The sequence below is a fragment of the Manihot esculenta genome, chromosome 2 (assembly GCF_001659605.2).
Source record: "Manihot esculenta cultivar AM560-2 chromosome 2, M.esculenta_v8, whole genome shotgun sequence".
Lineage (NCBI taxonomy): Eukaryota > Viridiplantae > Streptophyta > Magnoliopsida > Malpighiales > Euphorbiaceae > Manihot > Manihot esculenta.
This window is the reverse complement of record NC_035162.2, coordinates 3,487,988-3,507,790: the sequence shown is the minus strand read 5'-3', so window position 1 is coordinate 3,507,790 and position 19,803 is coordinate 3,487,988. Positions and strand designations below refer to the sequence as shown.

At 39.8% G+C, this 19,803-nt stretch overlaps 1 protein-coding gene and 1 pseudogene across 1 annotated transcript; one reads left to right on the top strand and one right to left on the bottom strand.

The window, feature by feature from the left end:
• The first annotated feature begins 725 nt into the window (after positions 1 to 725).
• Positions 726 to 16,646, top strand: LOC110606636 (ubiquitin carboxyl-terminal hydrolase 3). Its single transcript, XM_021745535.2, has 9 exons — positions 726 to 938; positions 1,233 to 1,364; positions 1,702 to 1,740; positions 2,478 to 2,583; positions 3,232 to 3,290; positions 4,009 to 4,083; positions 15,435 to 15,483; positions 15,644 to 15,720; positions 16,172 to 16,646. The coding sequence occupies exons 1-9, from the start codon at positions 864 to 866 to the stop codon at positions 16,268 to 16,270; spliced, it is 711 nt and encodes a 236-aa protein (XP_021601227.1). The 5' UTR covers positions 726 to 863; the 3' UTR covers positions 16,271 to 16,646.
• Positions 16,647 to 16,916: 270 nt separating this feature from the next.
• On the bottom strand, positions 16,917 to 19,279 carry LOC110602676 (annotated as a pseudogene).
• Between the last annotated feature and the right edge of the window lie 524 nt (positions 19,280 to 19,803).

Below are 19,803 nucleotides of genomic sequence, written 5' to 3'. Positions count from 1 at the left end.
AGAATCACAAAAATAGACATTAGTCTTGAAATTTTATTCGAGCTTTATTTTGTAGAAATTTTATTCCGTGGTTTTGTTCGGAAGAGTTTAATGATTTATATTCGAGAGATGAGAAAGATAGAGTATTTTTACCAAATTATCTTATGCAGAGTTTTAGACAAGTATTTGAGGAGCATTTTTATCAAATTATCTCATATAAGGATTTAATTTTGAATATTTATAAATTTTTGTTATACTCTAGAACTGACTGTTAGATGAATTTATCGTAATACTATTCTGACTACTCATACGTATAATTATTTTTTTATTTGGAATGATATTTTTATTTATTTAATGAAATTTTATTAATATAATCAATAGTTCTGTTTGAAAAGAAAAACAAGATAAATGATATTGTACCGTTTCATTTCATATGAATGAAGTAATTAAATATAATTAAAATAGTAAAACATATATATAAAGCTCCATAATTTGACTGCATGAGAAAACAAAATCGGAAGAAGTATATTTTTCACTTTTGTTGATATATAAAAAATTAAATATCATTGTAATTATAATAATCTAAAATTATACAATTAAACTAAAATAAATAAATAAAGCATGTGCAGAATCTGATTGCAAGAATTTCAGAAGTAAATCAAAATAAGTAACTTCAGAGAAAAAAAATAGTTTTTAATTGTCAAAAAGGAAAAAAAATTCGGAAAATTTTTTTTTCTTTATTAATTTGTAGTTTTGTGGGTATGACGCTAGAAATTCTGGAGTTTTAAAACCCAGCCAAAACCCTTTGAATTTGATAGCTACATAGAATCTCAACACCTTTCTTCTTCTGCAGACGTAGAAATCTTAGGCAAGGTGAACACCAAATGGCAACCATAGACGAAAGACCCTCTGCTAAGCGGTGGCTTCCTCTTGAAGCTAATCCAGATGTTATGAACCAGGTTCCTTTCCTCAGAAAAATCTCTTCTTTTTCTTTAATTCATAATCCTCTTTATTAAATTTGCTGCGTCGATTTTTTTTTTAAATTTTATTTTTTAAGGTTATGTTTGGTAGCGGGGAGTTATTTTTTTGGGAAGGAAATCAATCAACTGATCGTAATATGCTCATATTGCTTTAAATTGAAACTCTTCATGATTCTTGTTTATGTTCTGATTTAATATTTCTTCTGTCCAATTTTCTTCGGATTTATCTGGAAGTTATATTAGTTTATTATTTTGTATATTTTCATTGTGCAGTTCCTTTGGGGCTTAGGCCTTCCGGAGAGTGAAGCCGAGTGCTATGATGTTTATGGCTTGGATGAGGAACTCCTGGAAATGGTTCCGAAGCCTGTTCTCGCCGTTTTGTTCCTATTTCCCATAACTCAGCAGGTTTGTTCCATTAAAATCTGTTTCTTTTCCACTTCTGTACCTGGGGTTCATTCTTGAACTTCAGTTCATGTTGCCTTTCTTTTTCTTTCCTTTAATTCTGCAATTTTGATGGTGTAAGAAATCATTCACTTTTTATTTTCTTCTTTTACTTATGGGTAATCTCGTGTTTTAATGTGTCTTAACTTAAAATTCTGCTGAAACTCCTAGTCTCTTTCACTAGTATGATATATTTTAGCAGTTCCACTTCAAATGAACGATGCCACTCAACTTGCTTGTAAGGTTAGCATTTTAATATGTAAATGTCTGGTAATTTCTTGAAAATTTTTTTATTTTCCAGAGTGAAGAAGAGAGAATGCGTCAGGAAGGCGTGAACAAGGTGATCGTCCTGATAATTTATTTGTATGCTCAAGTGTCATGTTCATTATCCAGTCTTTTTCGGCAACTACTACATTGGTGTGAAATTGTTTTGTGCATACAGACTGTCACAAAATTTTGGGAACTGAGAAACTTTTAATCAATCAGATGTCTTTACTTGCTATTTCGCATTGAGATTGCCTTAGTAGCTCATGCAAGTTTATATTGAACACTAGTATCAGAGTCCACATACATGCTGTTGACACATGAGAAATTTCAATTTTGGAATAAAGAATAAAGAATCATAAGCGTTCATTAGTGTTGCTGGAGCCTCATCTATGGATTTAATAACCTCTAAAACTGCTTGGGAGGTATATTTTTCATCCGCATGATATTTTAGATATTCCACTTTAATTTGAATGTTTATTCTTAGCACCTGCATCCATGCTAGAGATGAGGAATATTTTTGGTACAGAATCTACTTCAGCTGAATCTGCTCAGGTTCTGTTTAGTTTTTGTTATTCATTCATACGAAGGTTCAGTTTTTAGGTCCAAGCTGATGCAAACTTTAGAATTCCAAGTTCTTTTTGACATCCAGAAATAATCACGAGGTCTTCTAGATTCTTCACCTTGAAACATGTTTAGAAGATCTCCAATTAGTGAGACTAAGCTTTTGTTTCCAACTATGTAGTTTTTGATAATAATTTTCATTTTGCAAGGGCAATATAGTTATCATTCTTTAATGTGTTCTGGCTACAGGAACCTAGCAGTAAAGTTTATTTCATGAAACAGACTGTGGGTAATGCTTGTGGAACAATAGGGCTTCTTCATGCTGTTGGGAACATCACTTCAGATATCAAGCTTTGTGAGTAACTTTTTTTTAAATCTTCTTTTCATAAGCTGACCCAACTGGTTTGGGATTACTGCTTAGTAGTTGTCCTTATTGTATTCATTAGCTATGCTTTTCGTTCCCTCACTCTTCCCCAGTGCAACAATCGATAATTGGATTGATTCAGAACCATTATGAAATCACCTATGCATTTGGTTTTTAGTTGTTTCTGGATATGGGATAGTAGGTTCAATTATCTTGGAGTGGACTGAGTAGTACATAAGAATTTACGGGAGAAGCTGAACTGTTAAACTTGCAAAAGGACCTATTATGTTATTAAATCAATATCCACTTTCATTTATCAGAATGGTATTCCACTACAGTTGATGAGCATAGTCCACAGAACATACAGCTATTAAAATGGTAATGATAATTTTGAACTGTATACTTGCCTTATATTCTGATCTATATGAGCCTGTCAAAACTTATGGATTGTTGCAAAATAAAAGATTTAGGTGTTATATTGCCTTGTCTTGAAATTTTTTAGTCCCAGGCCCATATTAAAAAAGGCATGAATTGAAGACATTTCTGTATCTATCATGGTAATTAAAATTTATAATCCAATTTCAAAATCCCTACTACATCAATTATTACTTATATTTTTTTTGAACTTTTAATTTTCAGTTGAGGGATCATTCTTGGATAAGTTTTTCAAATCCACTGCACAGATGGATCCATTGGAGGTCTTCCTGCTGTTCCTTTTGTACCTTTTGTTTTTGGCCTTTGTGCTTACCGACCGTTGCGTAACGGTAACGGCCGTTATCGGTAATTAAAATTCTTTTATATCCTTCTTCTTATGCCCCCTATTCTCATTTTCATTAGTTTCTACACTTTTCAGCAGTTTCAAAGTCTATATTTTTTAAGTTTTCTCTTCTCTTTCTCTTTTAAATTTCGATCTTCCCTGCATGTTTCACATATAAGTTTAGATCCATCATAAATTACTCTATTTCCAAACTTATTTCTTCTAAAAAGTTGATTAAAATTTATCTATTTTAGTTTTTAGTAGTTGTTTTTTTCCCTTTTTTTTAAAAAATTATTTGTGAATTAAAATGTTAGTTTTGAGTTAAAATTGTACTTTGGGCTATTAGTTTACTCGATCTATAAAGATTATGTTTGTTTTTTTTCTTATTTTAAACTATATAATGTTTAATTTAAGTTAAATAATCTATATTTTATATATTTATGTTTATTATGCATTTGTATACATTATTTTGAATTAAATCTAATCAATATCATTTCATTTACGAATTTTGCAAATTTTTTTGAAAAATTTGTATAGCGTCAGGTTGTTACCGTTACGTTACAACTATTATAGGCCCATTTCCATTACTCGCGACTACCATTATGACTTCCTCTTATCTCTCTTCTTATTACTTTTTCTTTTCCAAGTACATTGTTTAGCGTGCTGCATTTCTTGAGAATGATAGAGAAATGGAAGTTGCACATTCTGTAGCAGCTACAGCTGGTGATACAGAGGTTAGTATCTTAAGAACAGTTTTTTTTTTTTTAAATTGAATGATAAATTTCATATTATTAATTCTGCTTGGGAACAACAAATGAATATGCTGACCCTAAATGATAATGTTATTGAGAATACAAGCATGCAGAGTAACCGTTTCTTATTTAGTATTTGATTGAGTTAAAGTATGTTTCATCGTTTCTCCAGTAAGAAAGTTTATGCTAATTAGCCTGTTTGTACCTGAAGAATTGTGTGTGTAGTATAGTATATTTTGGACAGTCGGAGGCCCATAAAATTTTTCTGTTGGAGTCTCTCCAACATACTTAGATAAACGATCTGATGAAAATTATGAATATTAGTAACCACTAATCAAACCTAGATAGATGCAAGGTTTGTAGTTTGTACCATTGTTTTCAACCACCTTAGTTTGGAGGATGGGAAGAGTTCGCAAACTCGTGCAAGGAAGTTTAATCTTTTGAGAGTTCAGAAGGCTAGAGGGATCTCCACACTTTGAGAGGATATTGAATGAGAGACTCTCCATTAGGCTGATCTTTATATTAGAGAGATGGCTGTAAATGATAAAAGATAGCAATTTATAAGTATTATTTCCGTTCTCTTGTTGGTCAACATGAACATTACTGATAGCGGTTGTCGAAACCGTAAAAAATAAACCTATTATCAATCAACAAATAAATTTGTAGATAGTGGCAATAGGGTCGAACCACTGGGAATTGACACCAAAGATTTTCCTAATAATGACTAGGTAAATAGCAAGTAAATAAAAAAAGGGGGGTTTTGATTTGATGATTAAAATTAAATAGCAAAAGAAAGCAATAATTCAAAGATGAGTAAATCAATAAGAGAAAAGCTTCTAGTTGAAGTATGGATCTTTTTCAGATTGTTTAGAATTGATCATTGATTCTTTAATACTCCTATTTATCTCAACAAATTAGTTTAGGATGTGGAAGACGCTTCTCACAATCCAAATTCCTCCTTAGTTCTAGTTTGATTAGGAAACGTTCGCTAATCAAACACTAGTTAACAAGTTGCCAAGGAACGTCCTTGGGGCCTTTGGCATCGAACAACTGTTGACTGCATTAAGACTTAGAGAAACCCAATTCTATCCTTGCCAACCGCGTGGTCAAGTTTAGATTATGCAATTTGATTAAATGTGTATTTGAACAACCTAAGCAATTACGGACCTAAATCATTCAAATAATATTACTTAAGCAGTTTAAAAGCAATGGACCCTTATTGATTCTAAAAGCAAAGTAATAATTATGGAAAGCTCAAATTGTATAAATATTGATAATAAATAAAAGTTTAACAATGGAGATTTAAATCTCCCAATTCATCACAAAATTTGAAATTCACCAACTTCAACTAGAAAAGGAGGAAATTAGCCACTCATGGTGGACTAAATACACAAAAGATGAAAAGAAAGGAAAGACAGAAGCTGCAGAATTTCTGGCGAGGGGAGAAGATGCTGAGTTGCTGATCAGAAGATGCCCCTTGCTGGTTTGGAGGTTGTCCTTTTATAGCTGAAGAATTCCATCCTTCTAGGGTTTTGAAATCCCTTTTTAATTTCGCTTGTGACTCCTCTTTTGATGTTGAATTTAATTGCAACTGGAATTCCTTAGGTGAGAAGCTCTTTCGTGGCTCTTGGAATTGTGTTGGTAGTAATTGAGTTGGATTTGGACTTCTAAAAATTCGAAATTTGGTTCCCTGCTGTTTTCCCGCCTCTGCTGTCAAGGTGATTTGAGCAGTTTCTGCGAGTGATTTGGGCAAATCACTTGCCCAATCTGCCCCAATCGTTCTCTGGGATTCAGTCCAGTTTCTGTCTCTGTCTCTGCGAGTGATTTGACCAGTTTTCTACGAGTGATTTGGGCAAATCACTGACCCAATCACTTTTCCAGCTTTTTCTTCACTTTTTCTCCAACTTTCCAATCTCTTCCTTTTCTGTAAAAACATGACAAAAACACAAATTAAGCTAGAAAGGTGTATAAATTATGCTTTGATCAAATACCCCCACACCTAGCCTTTTGCTTGTCCTCAAGCAACAAACAACTTAGCCAATCAAGCCCCCTTTTCTTTTGAGCCTAAATGCCATTTAATCAGCCCCCCCTAGACTCCTAATTTGAAACACTACAGTGTAGGATGCATGTACTAAGGTTGTCCCCTTCTTTCCTTGTTTCCTATCACTCACCATGGCCAAGGGAAAGTCTTTGATTTGATCATGCTTATTCTTTTATATGAGGTTTAATGCAATCCCTCAAGAGTGACTTGCCCTATTTTAATTATCAGCACTTTTTATCCTTGCCTGAAAAAATCACCAACCTTTTTACGCGATGGTGCACATGGGTGATACACCCCCGGTTACTCAGTTGGTCACTTGTCCAAGTGACTACTAGCTCTGTTCATAATTTTAGACCATCGAAACTTTATTTTTATGCTTGAAAAAGTCACCAACCTTTTTACGCGACGATGCACATGGGTGATACACCTCCGGTTACTCAGTTGGTCACTTGTCCAAGTGACTATTAGCTTAGTTCATAGTCTTAGATCATAGGAACAGGTTGTGTTTGATTTGCTGAGTTTTTCTTTTTCTTTTTCCTTTTTATAACAATTTGGGCAAATCAACTCAATAGAGAATTACGCTAACCTTTTATTGCATGCATTTTATTTTCCTTTCCTATTGGCCACAGCAGTTTCAAGAACTCAATTCAAGAAAAAGGACTTCCTAAGTAAAGGCTACACACTGTGCATGGTTCAATTTAGGTTTAAAGGGTTGGATAATTTAATGGGGTCATGAGGTAAGAAGCTCTTTTGACTTAGTTTTTTATGCTGAGTAGAGCAATAGGCTAAAATAAACAAAATTCTGTGTGTGTGTGCATATGTGTGGAAGAAAGAAAAAATTTCTGGTGTGTGACAGAGGTACAACCTATGCAAAAAGAAACAAAAAGAATGTAAAAGAAAACTAAACATGGTGAAGACTGTGCAAAATGTTCCCCAAACACCCCCACACCTATTGCAAACATTGCCCTCAATGTGTAAGCATGTATATAAAAGAATTAAGAGGGAAAGGGAAAGAGACTTCCTGGCCTGTGGGTGATTTGGCCAGTGATTTGGGCAAATCACTGGTCAAATCACTGTCTGTCACGATGCTGAGGCAGAAAATGGTCTACCAGTAGGTCCAATAAGTGCTCCATCCTGTGCATTCGGTCTTCAATTCTACTGAGACGAGCCTCCACTGTCTGGTTGGGGGCTTCGTCTGCAGGTGGCTGATGGGCATCTTGCTGGGGGGCTGCTGGAGGTGCTGTCTTTGCTGGTTCCTGCCCTGTTTCCCCTGTTGTCCCATCTGCTGGGGCATCAGTGGAGGCTGCCTGTGGGGCAGTGGTGAGTTTGTTGACTTTCTTCCTTCTGAAAACACGCTCATGGCGTGGTGTTACGGGACCTGCAGGTGCAATGGAAAAAATATCCCCTACTTTGCAAAGCAACCCCATGTCATCTAGTGTGCGAAGGTCTAAGGGGGTTGTTTTGAGGGTGGGGGAGAGGTTAGTATGTGTTGGGTACAATAATTTGAGATTCAGGCAGTGATCAAAGGGCCAAGAATCAGGGCCCTGTTATATTGCATGATGCTGGATAGTTGGGTGGCAACCCAATATCCAAGATGTATCTTTCTGTGTGTGTGCATGCACCATAGAATGTATAATTCAGTTCTGGTCAGGATGTTGGAGGCATCCTTCCTCCCAGAAAATGTGTAAGCCAGGAATCTGTGGATATATTTCAGGCTGGGGTTCCTAAGGTACAGGTCCTTGGACCTGGTGGGTGAGTATGTATCTGGGGGGTTATCACTTAGCTCCAAATATGCGGAACTTGGATCAAACTCGGCAGGGAAATCCCAAGTAGAATCAGGGCATTCACAGCCCATGGCAACGCTAAATTCCTGCAGGGACAAGCGAAATCGCTGTCCCAATAACCGAAAGCCAACTGTGCCTGGTGTGTGAATGTTGTGCATGGCAGGCCTATCGAAGTAAAAGGTAGTGAAGAACTCGTGTGTGAGTTCCATGAAAGAGGGCATGCGCTGGAAGAAAAATGTGTCCCAGCCAATAGTAGAGATGAAGGAGCGTACCTGGGTATGGAGTCTCAGTGCTCCAAGGGTGCCATAGTGGATGTGCTTACCTGGGTGATAGGGTAGAGACGAAATTTTATCCAGCCTGGTGCGCTCAGAAATTTTGTTGAATGTCAGGGCTCGAGCGATGTGATCTGGGCGTGCTGGCTTGGGCAAATCGCTGGGCAGATCACTCGGCATATCGTTGGGAGCATCACTTGGCAAGTCATCGGGCAAAGTGTTGGGCACATCAGTGGGCAAAGCGCTGGGCACGTCACCTTCCTCGTGACCTGTGGGATGTGTGGCAATGGGGGTTTCTGGTTCTGGCTCTGAGCTCGGCGGTGGAGGTGATGACTACGTTCTTGGCCGTTTCTGGCCGAGGGCAGTAGAAGGTGTGTCTTCATGAGGTGCTTCTCCCTCCTGGGTTTCCATTGCGACCTTGGAAGAGGAAGGTGGTGGCTCGGTTATCGTCGCCCTTTTGCGCCGGCGATAAGTCTGGACGTCCCGGTGAGTCGGAGCGTCCGGTCGCCGCTCCAGTAGCTGGTGGCGTTTCAGTGCTGGTGGGGACTGGTGGAGGGGTTTCCCCTGCATCGTCATCACTGTCAGAGGGGATGGGTTTCTTTGAATAACAGCTGAGACACACTTCCCCACACTTACTTTTTCACGCTCAGCAAGTTTCCTTCGGTTGGTGCATAGTTCTTTGAGAAACTTGGCATACCTTGGAATTTGCTTGACAACATCAAGTAGGGGAATGTTGATTTCCACCTTGCGAAATGCCACAAGCACCCATCATGGTGTGTGAAATCTTTGACATATGGGGCATCGACTTCATGGGGCCATTCCCATCTTCCTTTGGCAACACCTACATACTTCTTGCTGTGGACTATGTGTCCAAATGGATTGAGGCCAAAGCAACAAGGGTTGATGATGCAAAAATAGTGGTTGACTTTGTGAAATCCCACATTTTCTCAAGATTTGGTCTGCCCAAAGCCATAATCAGTGATCGAGGCACCCATTTTTGCAACAAGGTAGTAGAAACTCTCCTCAAGAAGCACCATGTCATCCATAGAACTTCTACTGCCTATCATCCTCAAACAAATGGGCTGGCCGAAGTGTCAAATAGGGAGATCAAGTCCATCTTGGAGAAAACAGTCTGCCCAAATCGTAAGGATTGGAGTGTGCGCCTTAATGATGCCTTATGGGCATATAGAACAGCATATAAGACTCCAATTGGGATGTCTCCATATAGGCTGATTTATGGGAAAGCTTGCCACCTACCTGTGGAACGTGAACACAAGGCCTATTGGGCTGTGAAGAGCTGTAATCTTGATGAAAAAGAAGCTGGAGTCCACAGAAAATTGCAAATTCAAGAGCTTGAGGAGATTCGACGTGATGCATATGAAGCTTCATGGGATTACAAAGCAAAGACTAAAGCCTTTCATGACAAGCATATCTCCAGAAAACACTTCCAGGTAGGTGATAAGGTCCTGCTCTTTGATTCCAGGTTCAAATTATTCCCTGGGAAGCTTCGGTCTAGGTGGATTGGGCCATTCTTGGTTGAACATGTCTTTCCACATGGAGCTGTTGACATACGGAGTCCACAAACAAGCAAAGTTTTCAAAGTTAATGGGCACTGTTTGAAGAAATTTTATGAAGGCTTTACTGTTCATCTTGTTGAGGAGGTTCCCTTGGATCCCCCTTCCTTAGACTGTTGAGCAAGACACTGATGTCTAGTCCAAGACAAAAAACAGGGCGTTACTGGGAGGCAGCCCAGATATGGTGATTTGCCCAAATCATCGAGGCGATTTGCCCAAATCACTGGGGCAGATCATCTGACTGTAGCATAGTAACAAGTGATAGGGGCAGTGATTTGCCCAAACCGACAGGCCAAAACGACAGGGTTCATCCAAGACAGGACAAGACCAACCAGGCAGTTGCACCAAAGAAGCGATTTGCCCAGGTGATTTGACCAGATCACCACGCCAAATCACCAAATCAGCACATCATCAGAAAAGGGCGTGAACAGTACCAGCCAAGCAACCGCAATGAAGAAGTGATCTGGCCAAGTGATTTGCCCAAATCACTGGCCAAATCACCCTGTCAAGAATCCAAAGAGCCAACATTAAATGATCAGGGCAGTTCACCTACCCATATCACTTTAAGTAATTTTATCGTATTTTTTACTTTTTACGCGATCTACTGTTTTCATCTCTTCTTCTTCTTCAAGATTTTCTTCTCCACCCACCGGCGAACTCAAGACTACCATGGTTCGGATCAAGATGATGGCCAAAGGCGGACCATTCATGTGGAAGAAACTAGGGTTACCGAAACCCATCCCCTCCGACAGTGATGACGATGCAGGGGAAACCCCTCCACCAGTCCCCACCAGCAGTGAAACGCCACCAGCTACTGGAGCGGCGACCGGACGCTCCGACTCACCGGACGTCCAGACTTATCGCCGGCGCAAAAGGGCGACGATAACCGAGCCACCACCTTCCTCTTCTAAGGTCGCAATGGAAACCCAGGAGGGAGAAGCACCTCATGAAGACACCTTCTGCTGCCCTCGGCCAGAAACGGCCAAGAACGCAGTCATCACCTCCACCGCCGAGCTCAGAGCCAGAACCAGAAACCCCCATTGCCACACATCCCACAGGTCACGAGGAAGGTGACGTGCCCAGCGCTTTGCCCACTGATGTGCCCAGCGCTTTGCCCACTGATGTGCCCAGCGCTTTGCCCGATGACTTGCCAAGTGATGCGCCCAGCGATATGCCGAGTGATCTGCCCAGCGATTTGCCCAAGCCAGCACGCCCAGATCACATCGCTCGAGCCCTGACATTCAACAAAATTTCTGAGCGCACTAGGCTGGATAAAATTTCGTCTCTACCCTATCACCCAGGTAAGCACATCCACTATGGCACCCTTGGAGCACTGAGACTCCATACCCAGGTACGCTCCTTCATCTCTACTATTGGCTGGGACACATTTTTCTTCCAGCGCATGCCCTCTTTCCTGGAACTCACACACGAGTTCTTCATTACCTTTTACTTCGATAGGCCTGCCATGCACAACATTCACACACCAGGCACAGTTGGCTTTCGATTATTGGGACAGCGATTTCGCTTGTCCCTGCAGGAATTTAGCGTTGCCATGGGCTGTGAATGCCCTGATTCTACTTGGGATTTCCCTGCTGAGTTTGATCCAAGTTCCGCATATTTGGAGCTAAGTGATAACCCCCCAGATACATACTCACCCACCAGGTCCAAGGACTTGTACCTTAGGAACCCCAGCCTGAAATATATCCACAGATTCCTGGCTTACACATTTTCTGGAAGGAAGGATGCCTCCAACATCCTGACCAGAACTGAATTATACATTCTATGGTGCATGCACACACAGAAAGATACATCTTGGATATTGGGTTGCCACCCAACTATCCAGCATCATGTAATATAACAGGGCCCTGATTCTTGGCCCTTTGATCACTGCCATTGCAGTGAATCTCAAATTATTGCACCCAGCACATACTGACCTCTCCCCCACCCCCAAAACAACCCCCTTAGACCTTCGCACACTAGATGACATGGGGTTGCTTTGCAAAGTAGGGGATATTTTTTCCATTGCACCTGCAGGTCCCGTAACGCTACGCCATGAGCGTGTTTTCAGAAGGAAGAAAACCAGCAAACTCACCATTGCCCCACAGGCAGTCTCCACTGATGCCCCAGCAGATGGGACAACAGGGGAAACAGGGCAGGAACCAGCAGAGACAGCACCTCCAGCAGCCCCCCAGCAAGATGCCCATCAGCCACCTGCAGACGAAGCCCCCAACCAGACAGTGGAGGCTCGTCTCAGTAGAATTGAAGACCGAATGCACAGGATGGAGCACTTATTGGACCTACTGGTAGACCATTTTCTGCCTCAGCATCGTGACAGACAGTGATTTGCCCAGATCACTGGCCAAATCACCCACAGGCCAGGAAGTCCCTTTCCCTTTCCCTCTTAATTCTTTTATATACATGCTTACACATTGAGGGCAATGTTTGCAATAGGTGTGGGGGTGTTTGGGGAACATTTTGCACAGTCTTCACCATGTTTAGTTTTCTTTTACATTCTTTTTGTTTCTTTTTGCATAGGTTGTACCTCTGTCACTCACCAGAAATTTTTTCTTTCTTCCACACATATGCACACACACACAGAATTTTGTTTTTTTTAGCCTATTGCTCTACTCAGCATAAAAAACTAAGTCAAAAGAGCTTCTTACCTCATGACCCCATTAAATTATCCAACCCTTTAAACCTAAATTGAACCATGCACAATGTGTAGCCTTTACTTAGGAAGTCTTTTTTCTTGAATTGAGTTCTTGAAACTGCTGTGGCCAATAGGAAAGGAAAATAAAATGCATGCAATAAAAGGTTAGCGTAATTCTCTATTGAGTTGATTTGCCCAAATTGTTATAAAAAGGAAAAAGAAAAAGAAAAACTCAGCAAATCAAACACAACCTGTTCCTATGATCTAAGACTATGAACTGAGCTAATAGTCACTTGGACAAGTGACCAACTGAGTAACCGGAGGTGTATCACCCATGTGCACCGTCGCGTAAAAAGGTTGGTGACTTTTTCAAGCATAAAAATAAAGTTTCGATGGTCTAAGATTATGAACAGAGCTAGTAGCCACTTGGACAAGTGACCAACTGAGTAACCGGGGGTGTATCACCCATGTGCACCATCGCGTAAAAAGGTTGGTGACTTTTTCTCAATGGATCCTCCACAGGCTGCATCAATAAATTTTCTCTCTGCGGGTATCAGACCTCCATAGAAATACTCAATGAGAGATTGGTCAGAAATATCATGCTGGGGGCAGCTTGTGCACAACTTTTTGAACCTCTCCCAGTACTCATACAAGCCTTCAGAGTGCTTTTGCTTTATCCCACTTATCTCTCGACGGATGCCTATGGCTTTTGAGGTAGGGGAGAATTTTCTTAAGAATGCTCTCACCATACCAGCCAATGATGTGATGGATCCGGGTGATAAGTAGAATAGCCATTCCTTGGCATAATCATCAAGGGAAAAAGGGAAGGCTCTAAGCTTGACATGCTCTTCAGTAATACCTTGAGGTCTCATAGAGGAGCACACAATGTGGAATTCCTTCAAGTGCTTGTGAGGATCCTCATTTTCTAGGCCTCTAAATTTGGGAAGGAGATGGATTAGGCCTGTCTTTAACTTAAATGGTGCTATCAAAGGGGAATATTCAATACATAAGGGTGCTTGGTCTCCTGCTGGTTCAGCTAGCTCTCCGAGAGTTCTTTCCCGTGGCTGTGGCTGTGGTGCTTGGACAGGGATAAGCAAATTTCCAGCTTGAAGTTCGGCTTCCTCACGGACAGCAGGTTGTTGCGCCATTGCTGGATTTTCTGCCATAACCTGGAATCGGGTATCAGGTTCAAATGCAGTAGTGGCTGTAGGAGAGTCTGCTGGTGCAAAAATTTCTGTAGCAGGGGCAGATGTGACAGCAAGTGCTTCAGCTGGTGCAGAGGTAGGTGAATTTGCTGGTGCAGAAAAATCAGCAGGTATAACAACAGCTCTGTGAGATGGTGTTGCTGATGAAGAGGCTTTTGAGGCTTGGTTCCTCAAATTTGCTTGCTTCCTTAAGTGCTTGACAGTTTTCTCAATCTCAGGGTCGTAAAGAAGAGTGTCTTTACGGCCAGACCTGGTCATAAAGGGAAAATACGTTAGTTTAAATCAAGTCCCCGGCAACGGCGCCAATTTTTGATAGCGGTTGTCGAAGCCGTAAAAAATAAATCTATTATCAATCAACAAATAAATTTGTAGATAGTGGCAATAGGGTCGAACCACAGGGAATTGACACAAAAGATTTTCCTAATAATGACTAGGTAAATAGCAAGTAAATAAAAAAAGGGGGGTTTTGATTTGATGATTAAAATTAAATAGCAAAAGAAAGCAATAATTCAAAGATGAGTAAATCAATAAGAGAAAAGCTTCTAGTTGAAGTATGAATCTTTTTCAGATTGTTTAGAATTGATCATTGATTCTTTAATACTCCTATTTATCTCAACAAATTAGTTTAGGATGTGGAAGACGCTTCTCACAATCCAAATTCCTTCTTAGTTCTAGTTTGATTAGGAAACGTTTGCTAATCAAACACTAGTTAACAAGTTGCCAAGGAACGTCCTTGGGGCCTTTGGCATCGAACAACTGTTGACTGCATTAAGACTTAGAGAAACCCAATTCTATCCTTGCCAACCGCGTGGTCAAGTTTAGATTATGCAATTTGATTAAATGTGTATTTGAACAACCTAAGCAATTACGGACCTAAATCATTCAAACAATATTACTTAAGCAGTTTAAAAGCAATGGGCCCTTATTGATTCTAAAAGCAAAGTAATAATTATGGAAAGCTCAAATTGTATAAATATTGATAATAAATAGAAGTTTAACAATGGAGATTTAAATCTCTCAATTCATCACAAAATCTGAAATTCACCAACTTCAATTAGAAAAGGAGGAAATTAGCCACTCATGGTGGACTAAATACACAAAAGATGAAAAGAAAGGAAAGACAGAAGCTGCAAAATTTCTGGCGAGGGGAGAAGATGCTGAGTCGCTGATCAGAAGATGCCCCTTGCTGGTTTGGAGGTTGCCCTTTTATAGCTGAAGAATTCCATCCTTCTAGGGTTTTGAAATCCCTTTTTAATTTCGCTTGTGACTCCTCTTTTGATGTTGAATTTAATTGCAACTGGAATTCCTTAGGTGAGAAGCTCTTTCGTGGCTCTTGGAATTGTGTTGATAGTGATTGAGTTGGATTTGGACTTCTGAAAATTCGAAATTTGGTTCCCTGCTGTTTTCCCGCCTCTGCTGTCAATTTCTGCTGTTAAGGTGATTTGAGCAGTTTCTGCGAGTGATTTGGGCAAATCACTTGCCCAATCTGCCCCAATCGTTCTCTGGGATTCAGTCCAATTTCTGTCTCTATCTCTGCGAGTGATTTGACCAGTTTTCTACGAGTGATTTGGGCAAATCACTGACCCAATCACTTTTCCAGCTTTTTCTTCACTTTTTCTCCAACTTTCCAATCTCTTCCTTTTCTGTAAAAACATGACAAAAACACAAATTAAGCTAGAAAAATGTGTAAATAAACAGTAATAGATATAATAAAAATGTGTCTAAATTATGCTTGATCAATTACTGTAAGTAGCAATATGTTTATCACTTTATCTTTATTTCTTTTCCTTCCGTTATTGTTTGGCAGGCTTCAGAGAACGTCGACACTCACTTTATCTGCTTCACGTGTGTGGAAGGTAGATATTTCAGATGTGTTTATATGTGTTTGTGTCCAAGTATAAAAAGCAAATGAGAAATGAAGCAATAATGTAATTAATCAGATATGCCAGTAGATAGTTTTACAGCTTTCATTGCTTCCACAGTGTGTATTTAATCCTCAATATGTTTTATATGTAGGAGAACTTTTTGAGCTTGATGGAAGAAAATCAGGACCAATATCGCATGGTGCATCCTCACCAAGCAGCTTATTGCAGGTCTATATTTGCAAACTTTAGCTTAGGTTTTTTTGCTCCGTTCTTCTATAGTCTATAGTCTATGTGGCTACTAAAAAAAGAAAAATATAAAAATGTTTGATTATTGGAAAAATAGCAGAGGAACTACAAGAGTCTCATCTTATTTAGTCGAGTCTAAATTAGATGAGATTAATATGTTGTAATGGACTATACAAGCCTGCTGTTGCTGTGCGGAGGATTGGGCTTTGTTTGAAGCCAGGTTGTCAGTATCTATTCTCGGCTCGAGAAGAGGAGTGCCTTCTCTCTCTGTGTGTACATTAGAATGTTTGGCTTGGACCTGAAGGGGGGCCTTGGTGGCTTCAAACCCAACTCAGCATATTTTTGCAATTTTTTTTTTTCAAATTTATTTCAGGACATCTGATATTCATGTAACCTTTGAAGTCTTACATGTTGATGTTTTCTCTCCCGACAGGATGCAGCTAAAGTCATACGGGACATGATCCAGAAAAACCCCGACTCCCTCAATTTTAATGTAATCGCCATTTCAAAGAAATCTGAGGGCTCAATTTGATTTTGGTGGTTTACGGCTGTACAAGTTTGTCCAGCCATCCATGACGTGGTCGGTTGTAGGCTTTATAAAACCTTTTGTGGTCAGGTAAAGACACTCGGGGAATAATTTTCTGTTAAAAAATGTCATGTACAAGCTAAATCTTTAGCGTAAGATTCCTGTCATGAGTCTCGCTGATCAGGGCTGTTCGATAAGCTAGTGAGCCTGGTTGGATGTGTGCTTTGAGCTCCAATATTTGTTCAACCCCTAACATGAAATTTATACTAGTGATTTGGGTAAGAAGATATAGCACAATGCTTCAATTATCTGGAAATCAATAAACTGTTGAATATATGTTTAACTTTATTTATCTATAATTGATGTAGATCAAATCTTTCCACAGGTGGTTTCTAATTATATCCTTTTATAGCATAGTTTTACTTGATCACCTTTGCTTACCCTTTGAATGGGAAAAAAAAGAAAAGAAATCCCCTTTGCTTATCTATCTTTGTCTGAAGAATTAATTTTAACAAAAAATTTTAAGATTCCCCCTTTACTACTCTTCCACGTGTGATACTGAGGCAACATTCTCATTCAAACAACTGTAAATAAAATTGCAGTGCCTGAATATAAGCCAGAGAGAGAAGGAGGAGGAGGAGGTAGACGAGCTTTAATCGTGCGGTATCTGCAATAGAGCTAAAACTTCCAACTCAAAACTCTTTAACAATGTAGAGCTGAAAATGGGAATAGGTGGCGAGGATACTTCCAGCAATCCTTCTAACATTTGCAGAGCCATTTTCATGGAAGGCCTTTTCGAAGGATCCTCCTGAGCGCTCCAGATTGCTATGCTTAGCCATCTGATCACCCTATTCCTATCAGCCACGGCCTCCTTATCAGATTCAACCACTTCATCTACCCTACCATCCGCAAAACAATCACAAACCCAATCTGTTAGTATTTGTTCGTTTTCAACTTTCGATGCATTCTTTCTACAGCAAATAATCTCCAATAACAAAACACCAAAACTGTAAACGTCCACTTTAGTTGTAACAGCGACATTTCTGAACCATTCAGGAGCCACATATCCTCGTGTTCCTCTTGATATTGGTCAAAGTCCGACTCTGGTTAGAAAGTAACAACTTCACCAACCCAAAATCAGAAATTCTTGGGCGGACATGTTCATCTAGAAGTATATTTTCTGGCTTTATATCACAATGAATAATTGGACCTTCACACTCCTCGTGTAAATACACAAGCACTCTTGCAATCTGCAATGCAATTTTAGCCCTTATATTCCAGGCAGGCTTTGGAATCCCAAAGAGAAATTTTGCTAACACCATTAGTCATAAACACGTAAACCAAGAGGCGGGGTGATCTCCCTCCTCACAGAAACCCAGCAGCCGGACCAGATTCTTGTGACATGTTTTCCCAATTGCTTTTAGTTCATTTTTGAATTCCTTGTCAGCTTCTTGGGACAACTTATCCAACTTCTTGACTGCAACTACATTGTTTGGAGCAACTTTCAGGATGCCGTTGTAGACAATTGCAGATGAACCTCTGCCCACTTGTTCTTTGAAGTTATTTGTTGCTTCCTCAAGTTCCTTGTAAGTAAACACATGTAGATTTGTTTCCAGAAGTGTTGAAACTTCAACTACTCTGTTTGATTTACTTTTTTGTTTAAGGAAGAGAACTAGAGGAATTGTGATTAAGAGAAATGCATTGAGAGCAAGGGAGGTACCTAGGGATCCTAAGAGGATAGACTTATCCTTCTTCTTTTTGCTGCAGGCAGGAGCAGGGCTTTTCTAACTTTGATTAGAGCTTTTGAGGTTCAATTTTGACTCTCCCATTACCAAGATGCATTCTTTTCTTCCAACAAGTTGAGTTACCATAAATGGCCACATCGCACAAACAATCTTGCAAGCAAGAATTTCTGCAGTCGACTTCATTATAAGGCTTAAGGCCTTCATAATCTCCCAGAGGCCAATTCACATCCTGAAGCTCCTGGAATTCATACAACTCTTCCAGGTTCTCTAATGCATCGTCAGCTCCACAACCCAGAGGCAATTGTGGTTTGCATCCTCCATATGGATTGTTTTGATCCATAAGTGAATATCCGGGTGGACAGCTACAATTAGGCCTCCCATTTGACAAGTTGCAATAACTATTATATCCACATGAACCACTACCAAGCTCATTGATTATGGCTGAACAAATATCTTCAGGGATGTATTGAACGACTGACCAGATCTGCTTACCATCGGAGTCTCTGGGATACGCATACTGTGTGAAGACTCCATCATAACCAAGCATTGTCGATAATAGTTTCCTGAAACCGCATTAGGTGCTATTTTCTGCCCCCGCCAAGGGATTTGGACAATCGTTCCATTGCTCTTGCAACACATACATTTCGGATGATTCATTGAAAACAAGTAGGGGACTTGACTCTGAACCATTGGCAGAAGTTCCACTGCTAAAATATGAACCGTACTGCAACTCAGTTGGCCAGGAAAGAGGAGTGAGCTGGAGATCTCCATTAGAGAAGAAAAGTTGAAATCTTCCTCTAGAGAAATTGGTTTCTGTGAGGCTAGAAAACAAGACGGTGCCTGGTTCCAGTCTTTGAGAAGGCAGGATGGTATCTATAGGATTTTTGAAGCTCTCCCGTAGGTAATCAGATTTGTTACCAACAAGAACGAAGTTCCCAGTGTCTAGCAAAGCGCCGTAGGAAACAGCTGTATTTGGCTGGTTTTTGCCTTCCATATTTGTTGGCCATTAGGATCAGCAAGTACAAGGCCATTGGCAGTAATCTGGAGCTTTGATCCTTGTTGTGCTGGATTATCTCCCTTTGCATGCCAAACGATTGTTTTATCAGGAATTTTGTTAAACCAGATGGCAAGCAAGAAAAGGTTGGTATTCTTTATTTTTTGGAAAACCAAAGGCGAAGTCCCCAGAAGGGGAAACCCATGGGGAGCCATCTTCATTTGCAAGTAATGATGAGCCCAAGCTTATGTTCAAGGCAAAAATTGGTTGTAGGAGAAAGAGAGAGAGAGATGATTTTAAGAACAGCCATTGAAATGTAACAATATAAAAAAAAATGTACAATTTAATATTTCCCAAATTTGTGAATTAATTTTTTATCCAACTATCTGTATTGGAAAATGAATAATAATAATAATAATAATAATTCTTGAATTCCTAAAAGAAGCTTTGGACTTTTGCATTGATGAGGTCAGTGAGCATTGCCCATTCTTCTTCCTCATCCTCCATTACAACTCTGGTTTTGCAAGGAAATAATCTCCAAAAGCATCACATGAAAACTGCAGATATGTACCAGCTGAGTTATAACAGGCACATTCTTGAACTACTCGGGAGTTGCACATTCCTAGTCTTAGTTCATGTCTGATTTGTGGGCAAGAATTTCACTCATCATAATATCCTCGTCCCTAGAAGTGCACAAGTCCTCTTGATTCTTGAATTCCAATCTGGCCTAGGAGGTTCAGAGAGCAAATTTGCCAATGTTCCATTGCTCATGGAACTCATAGCCTATGAGACCATTCATC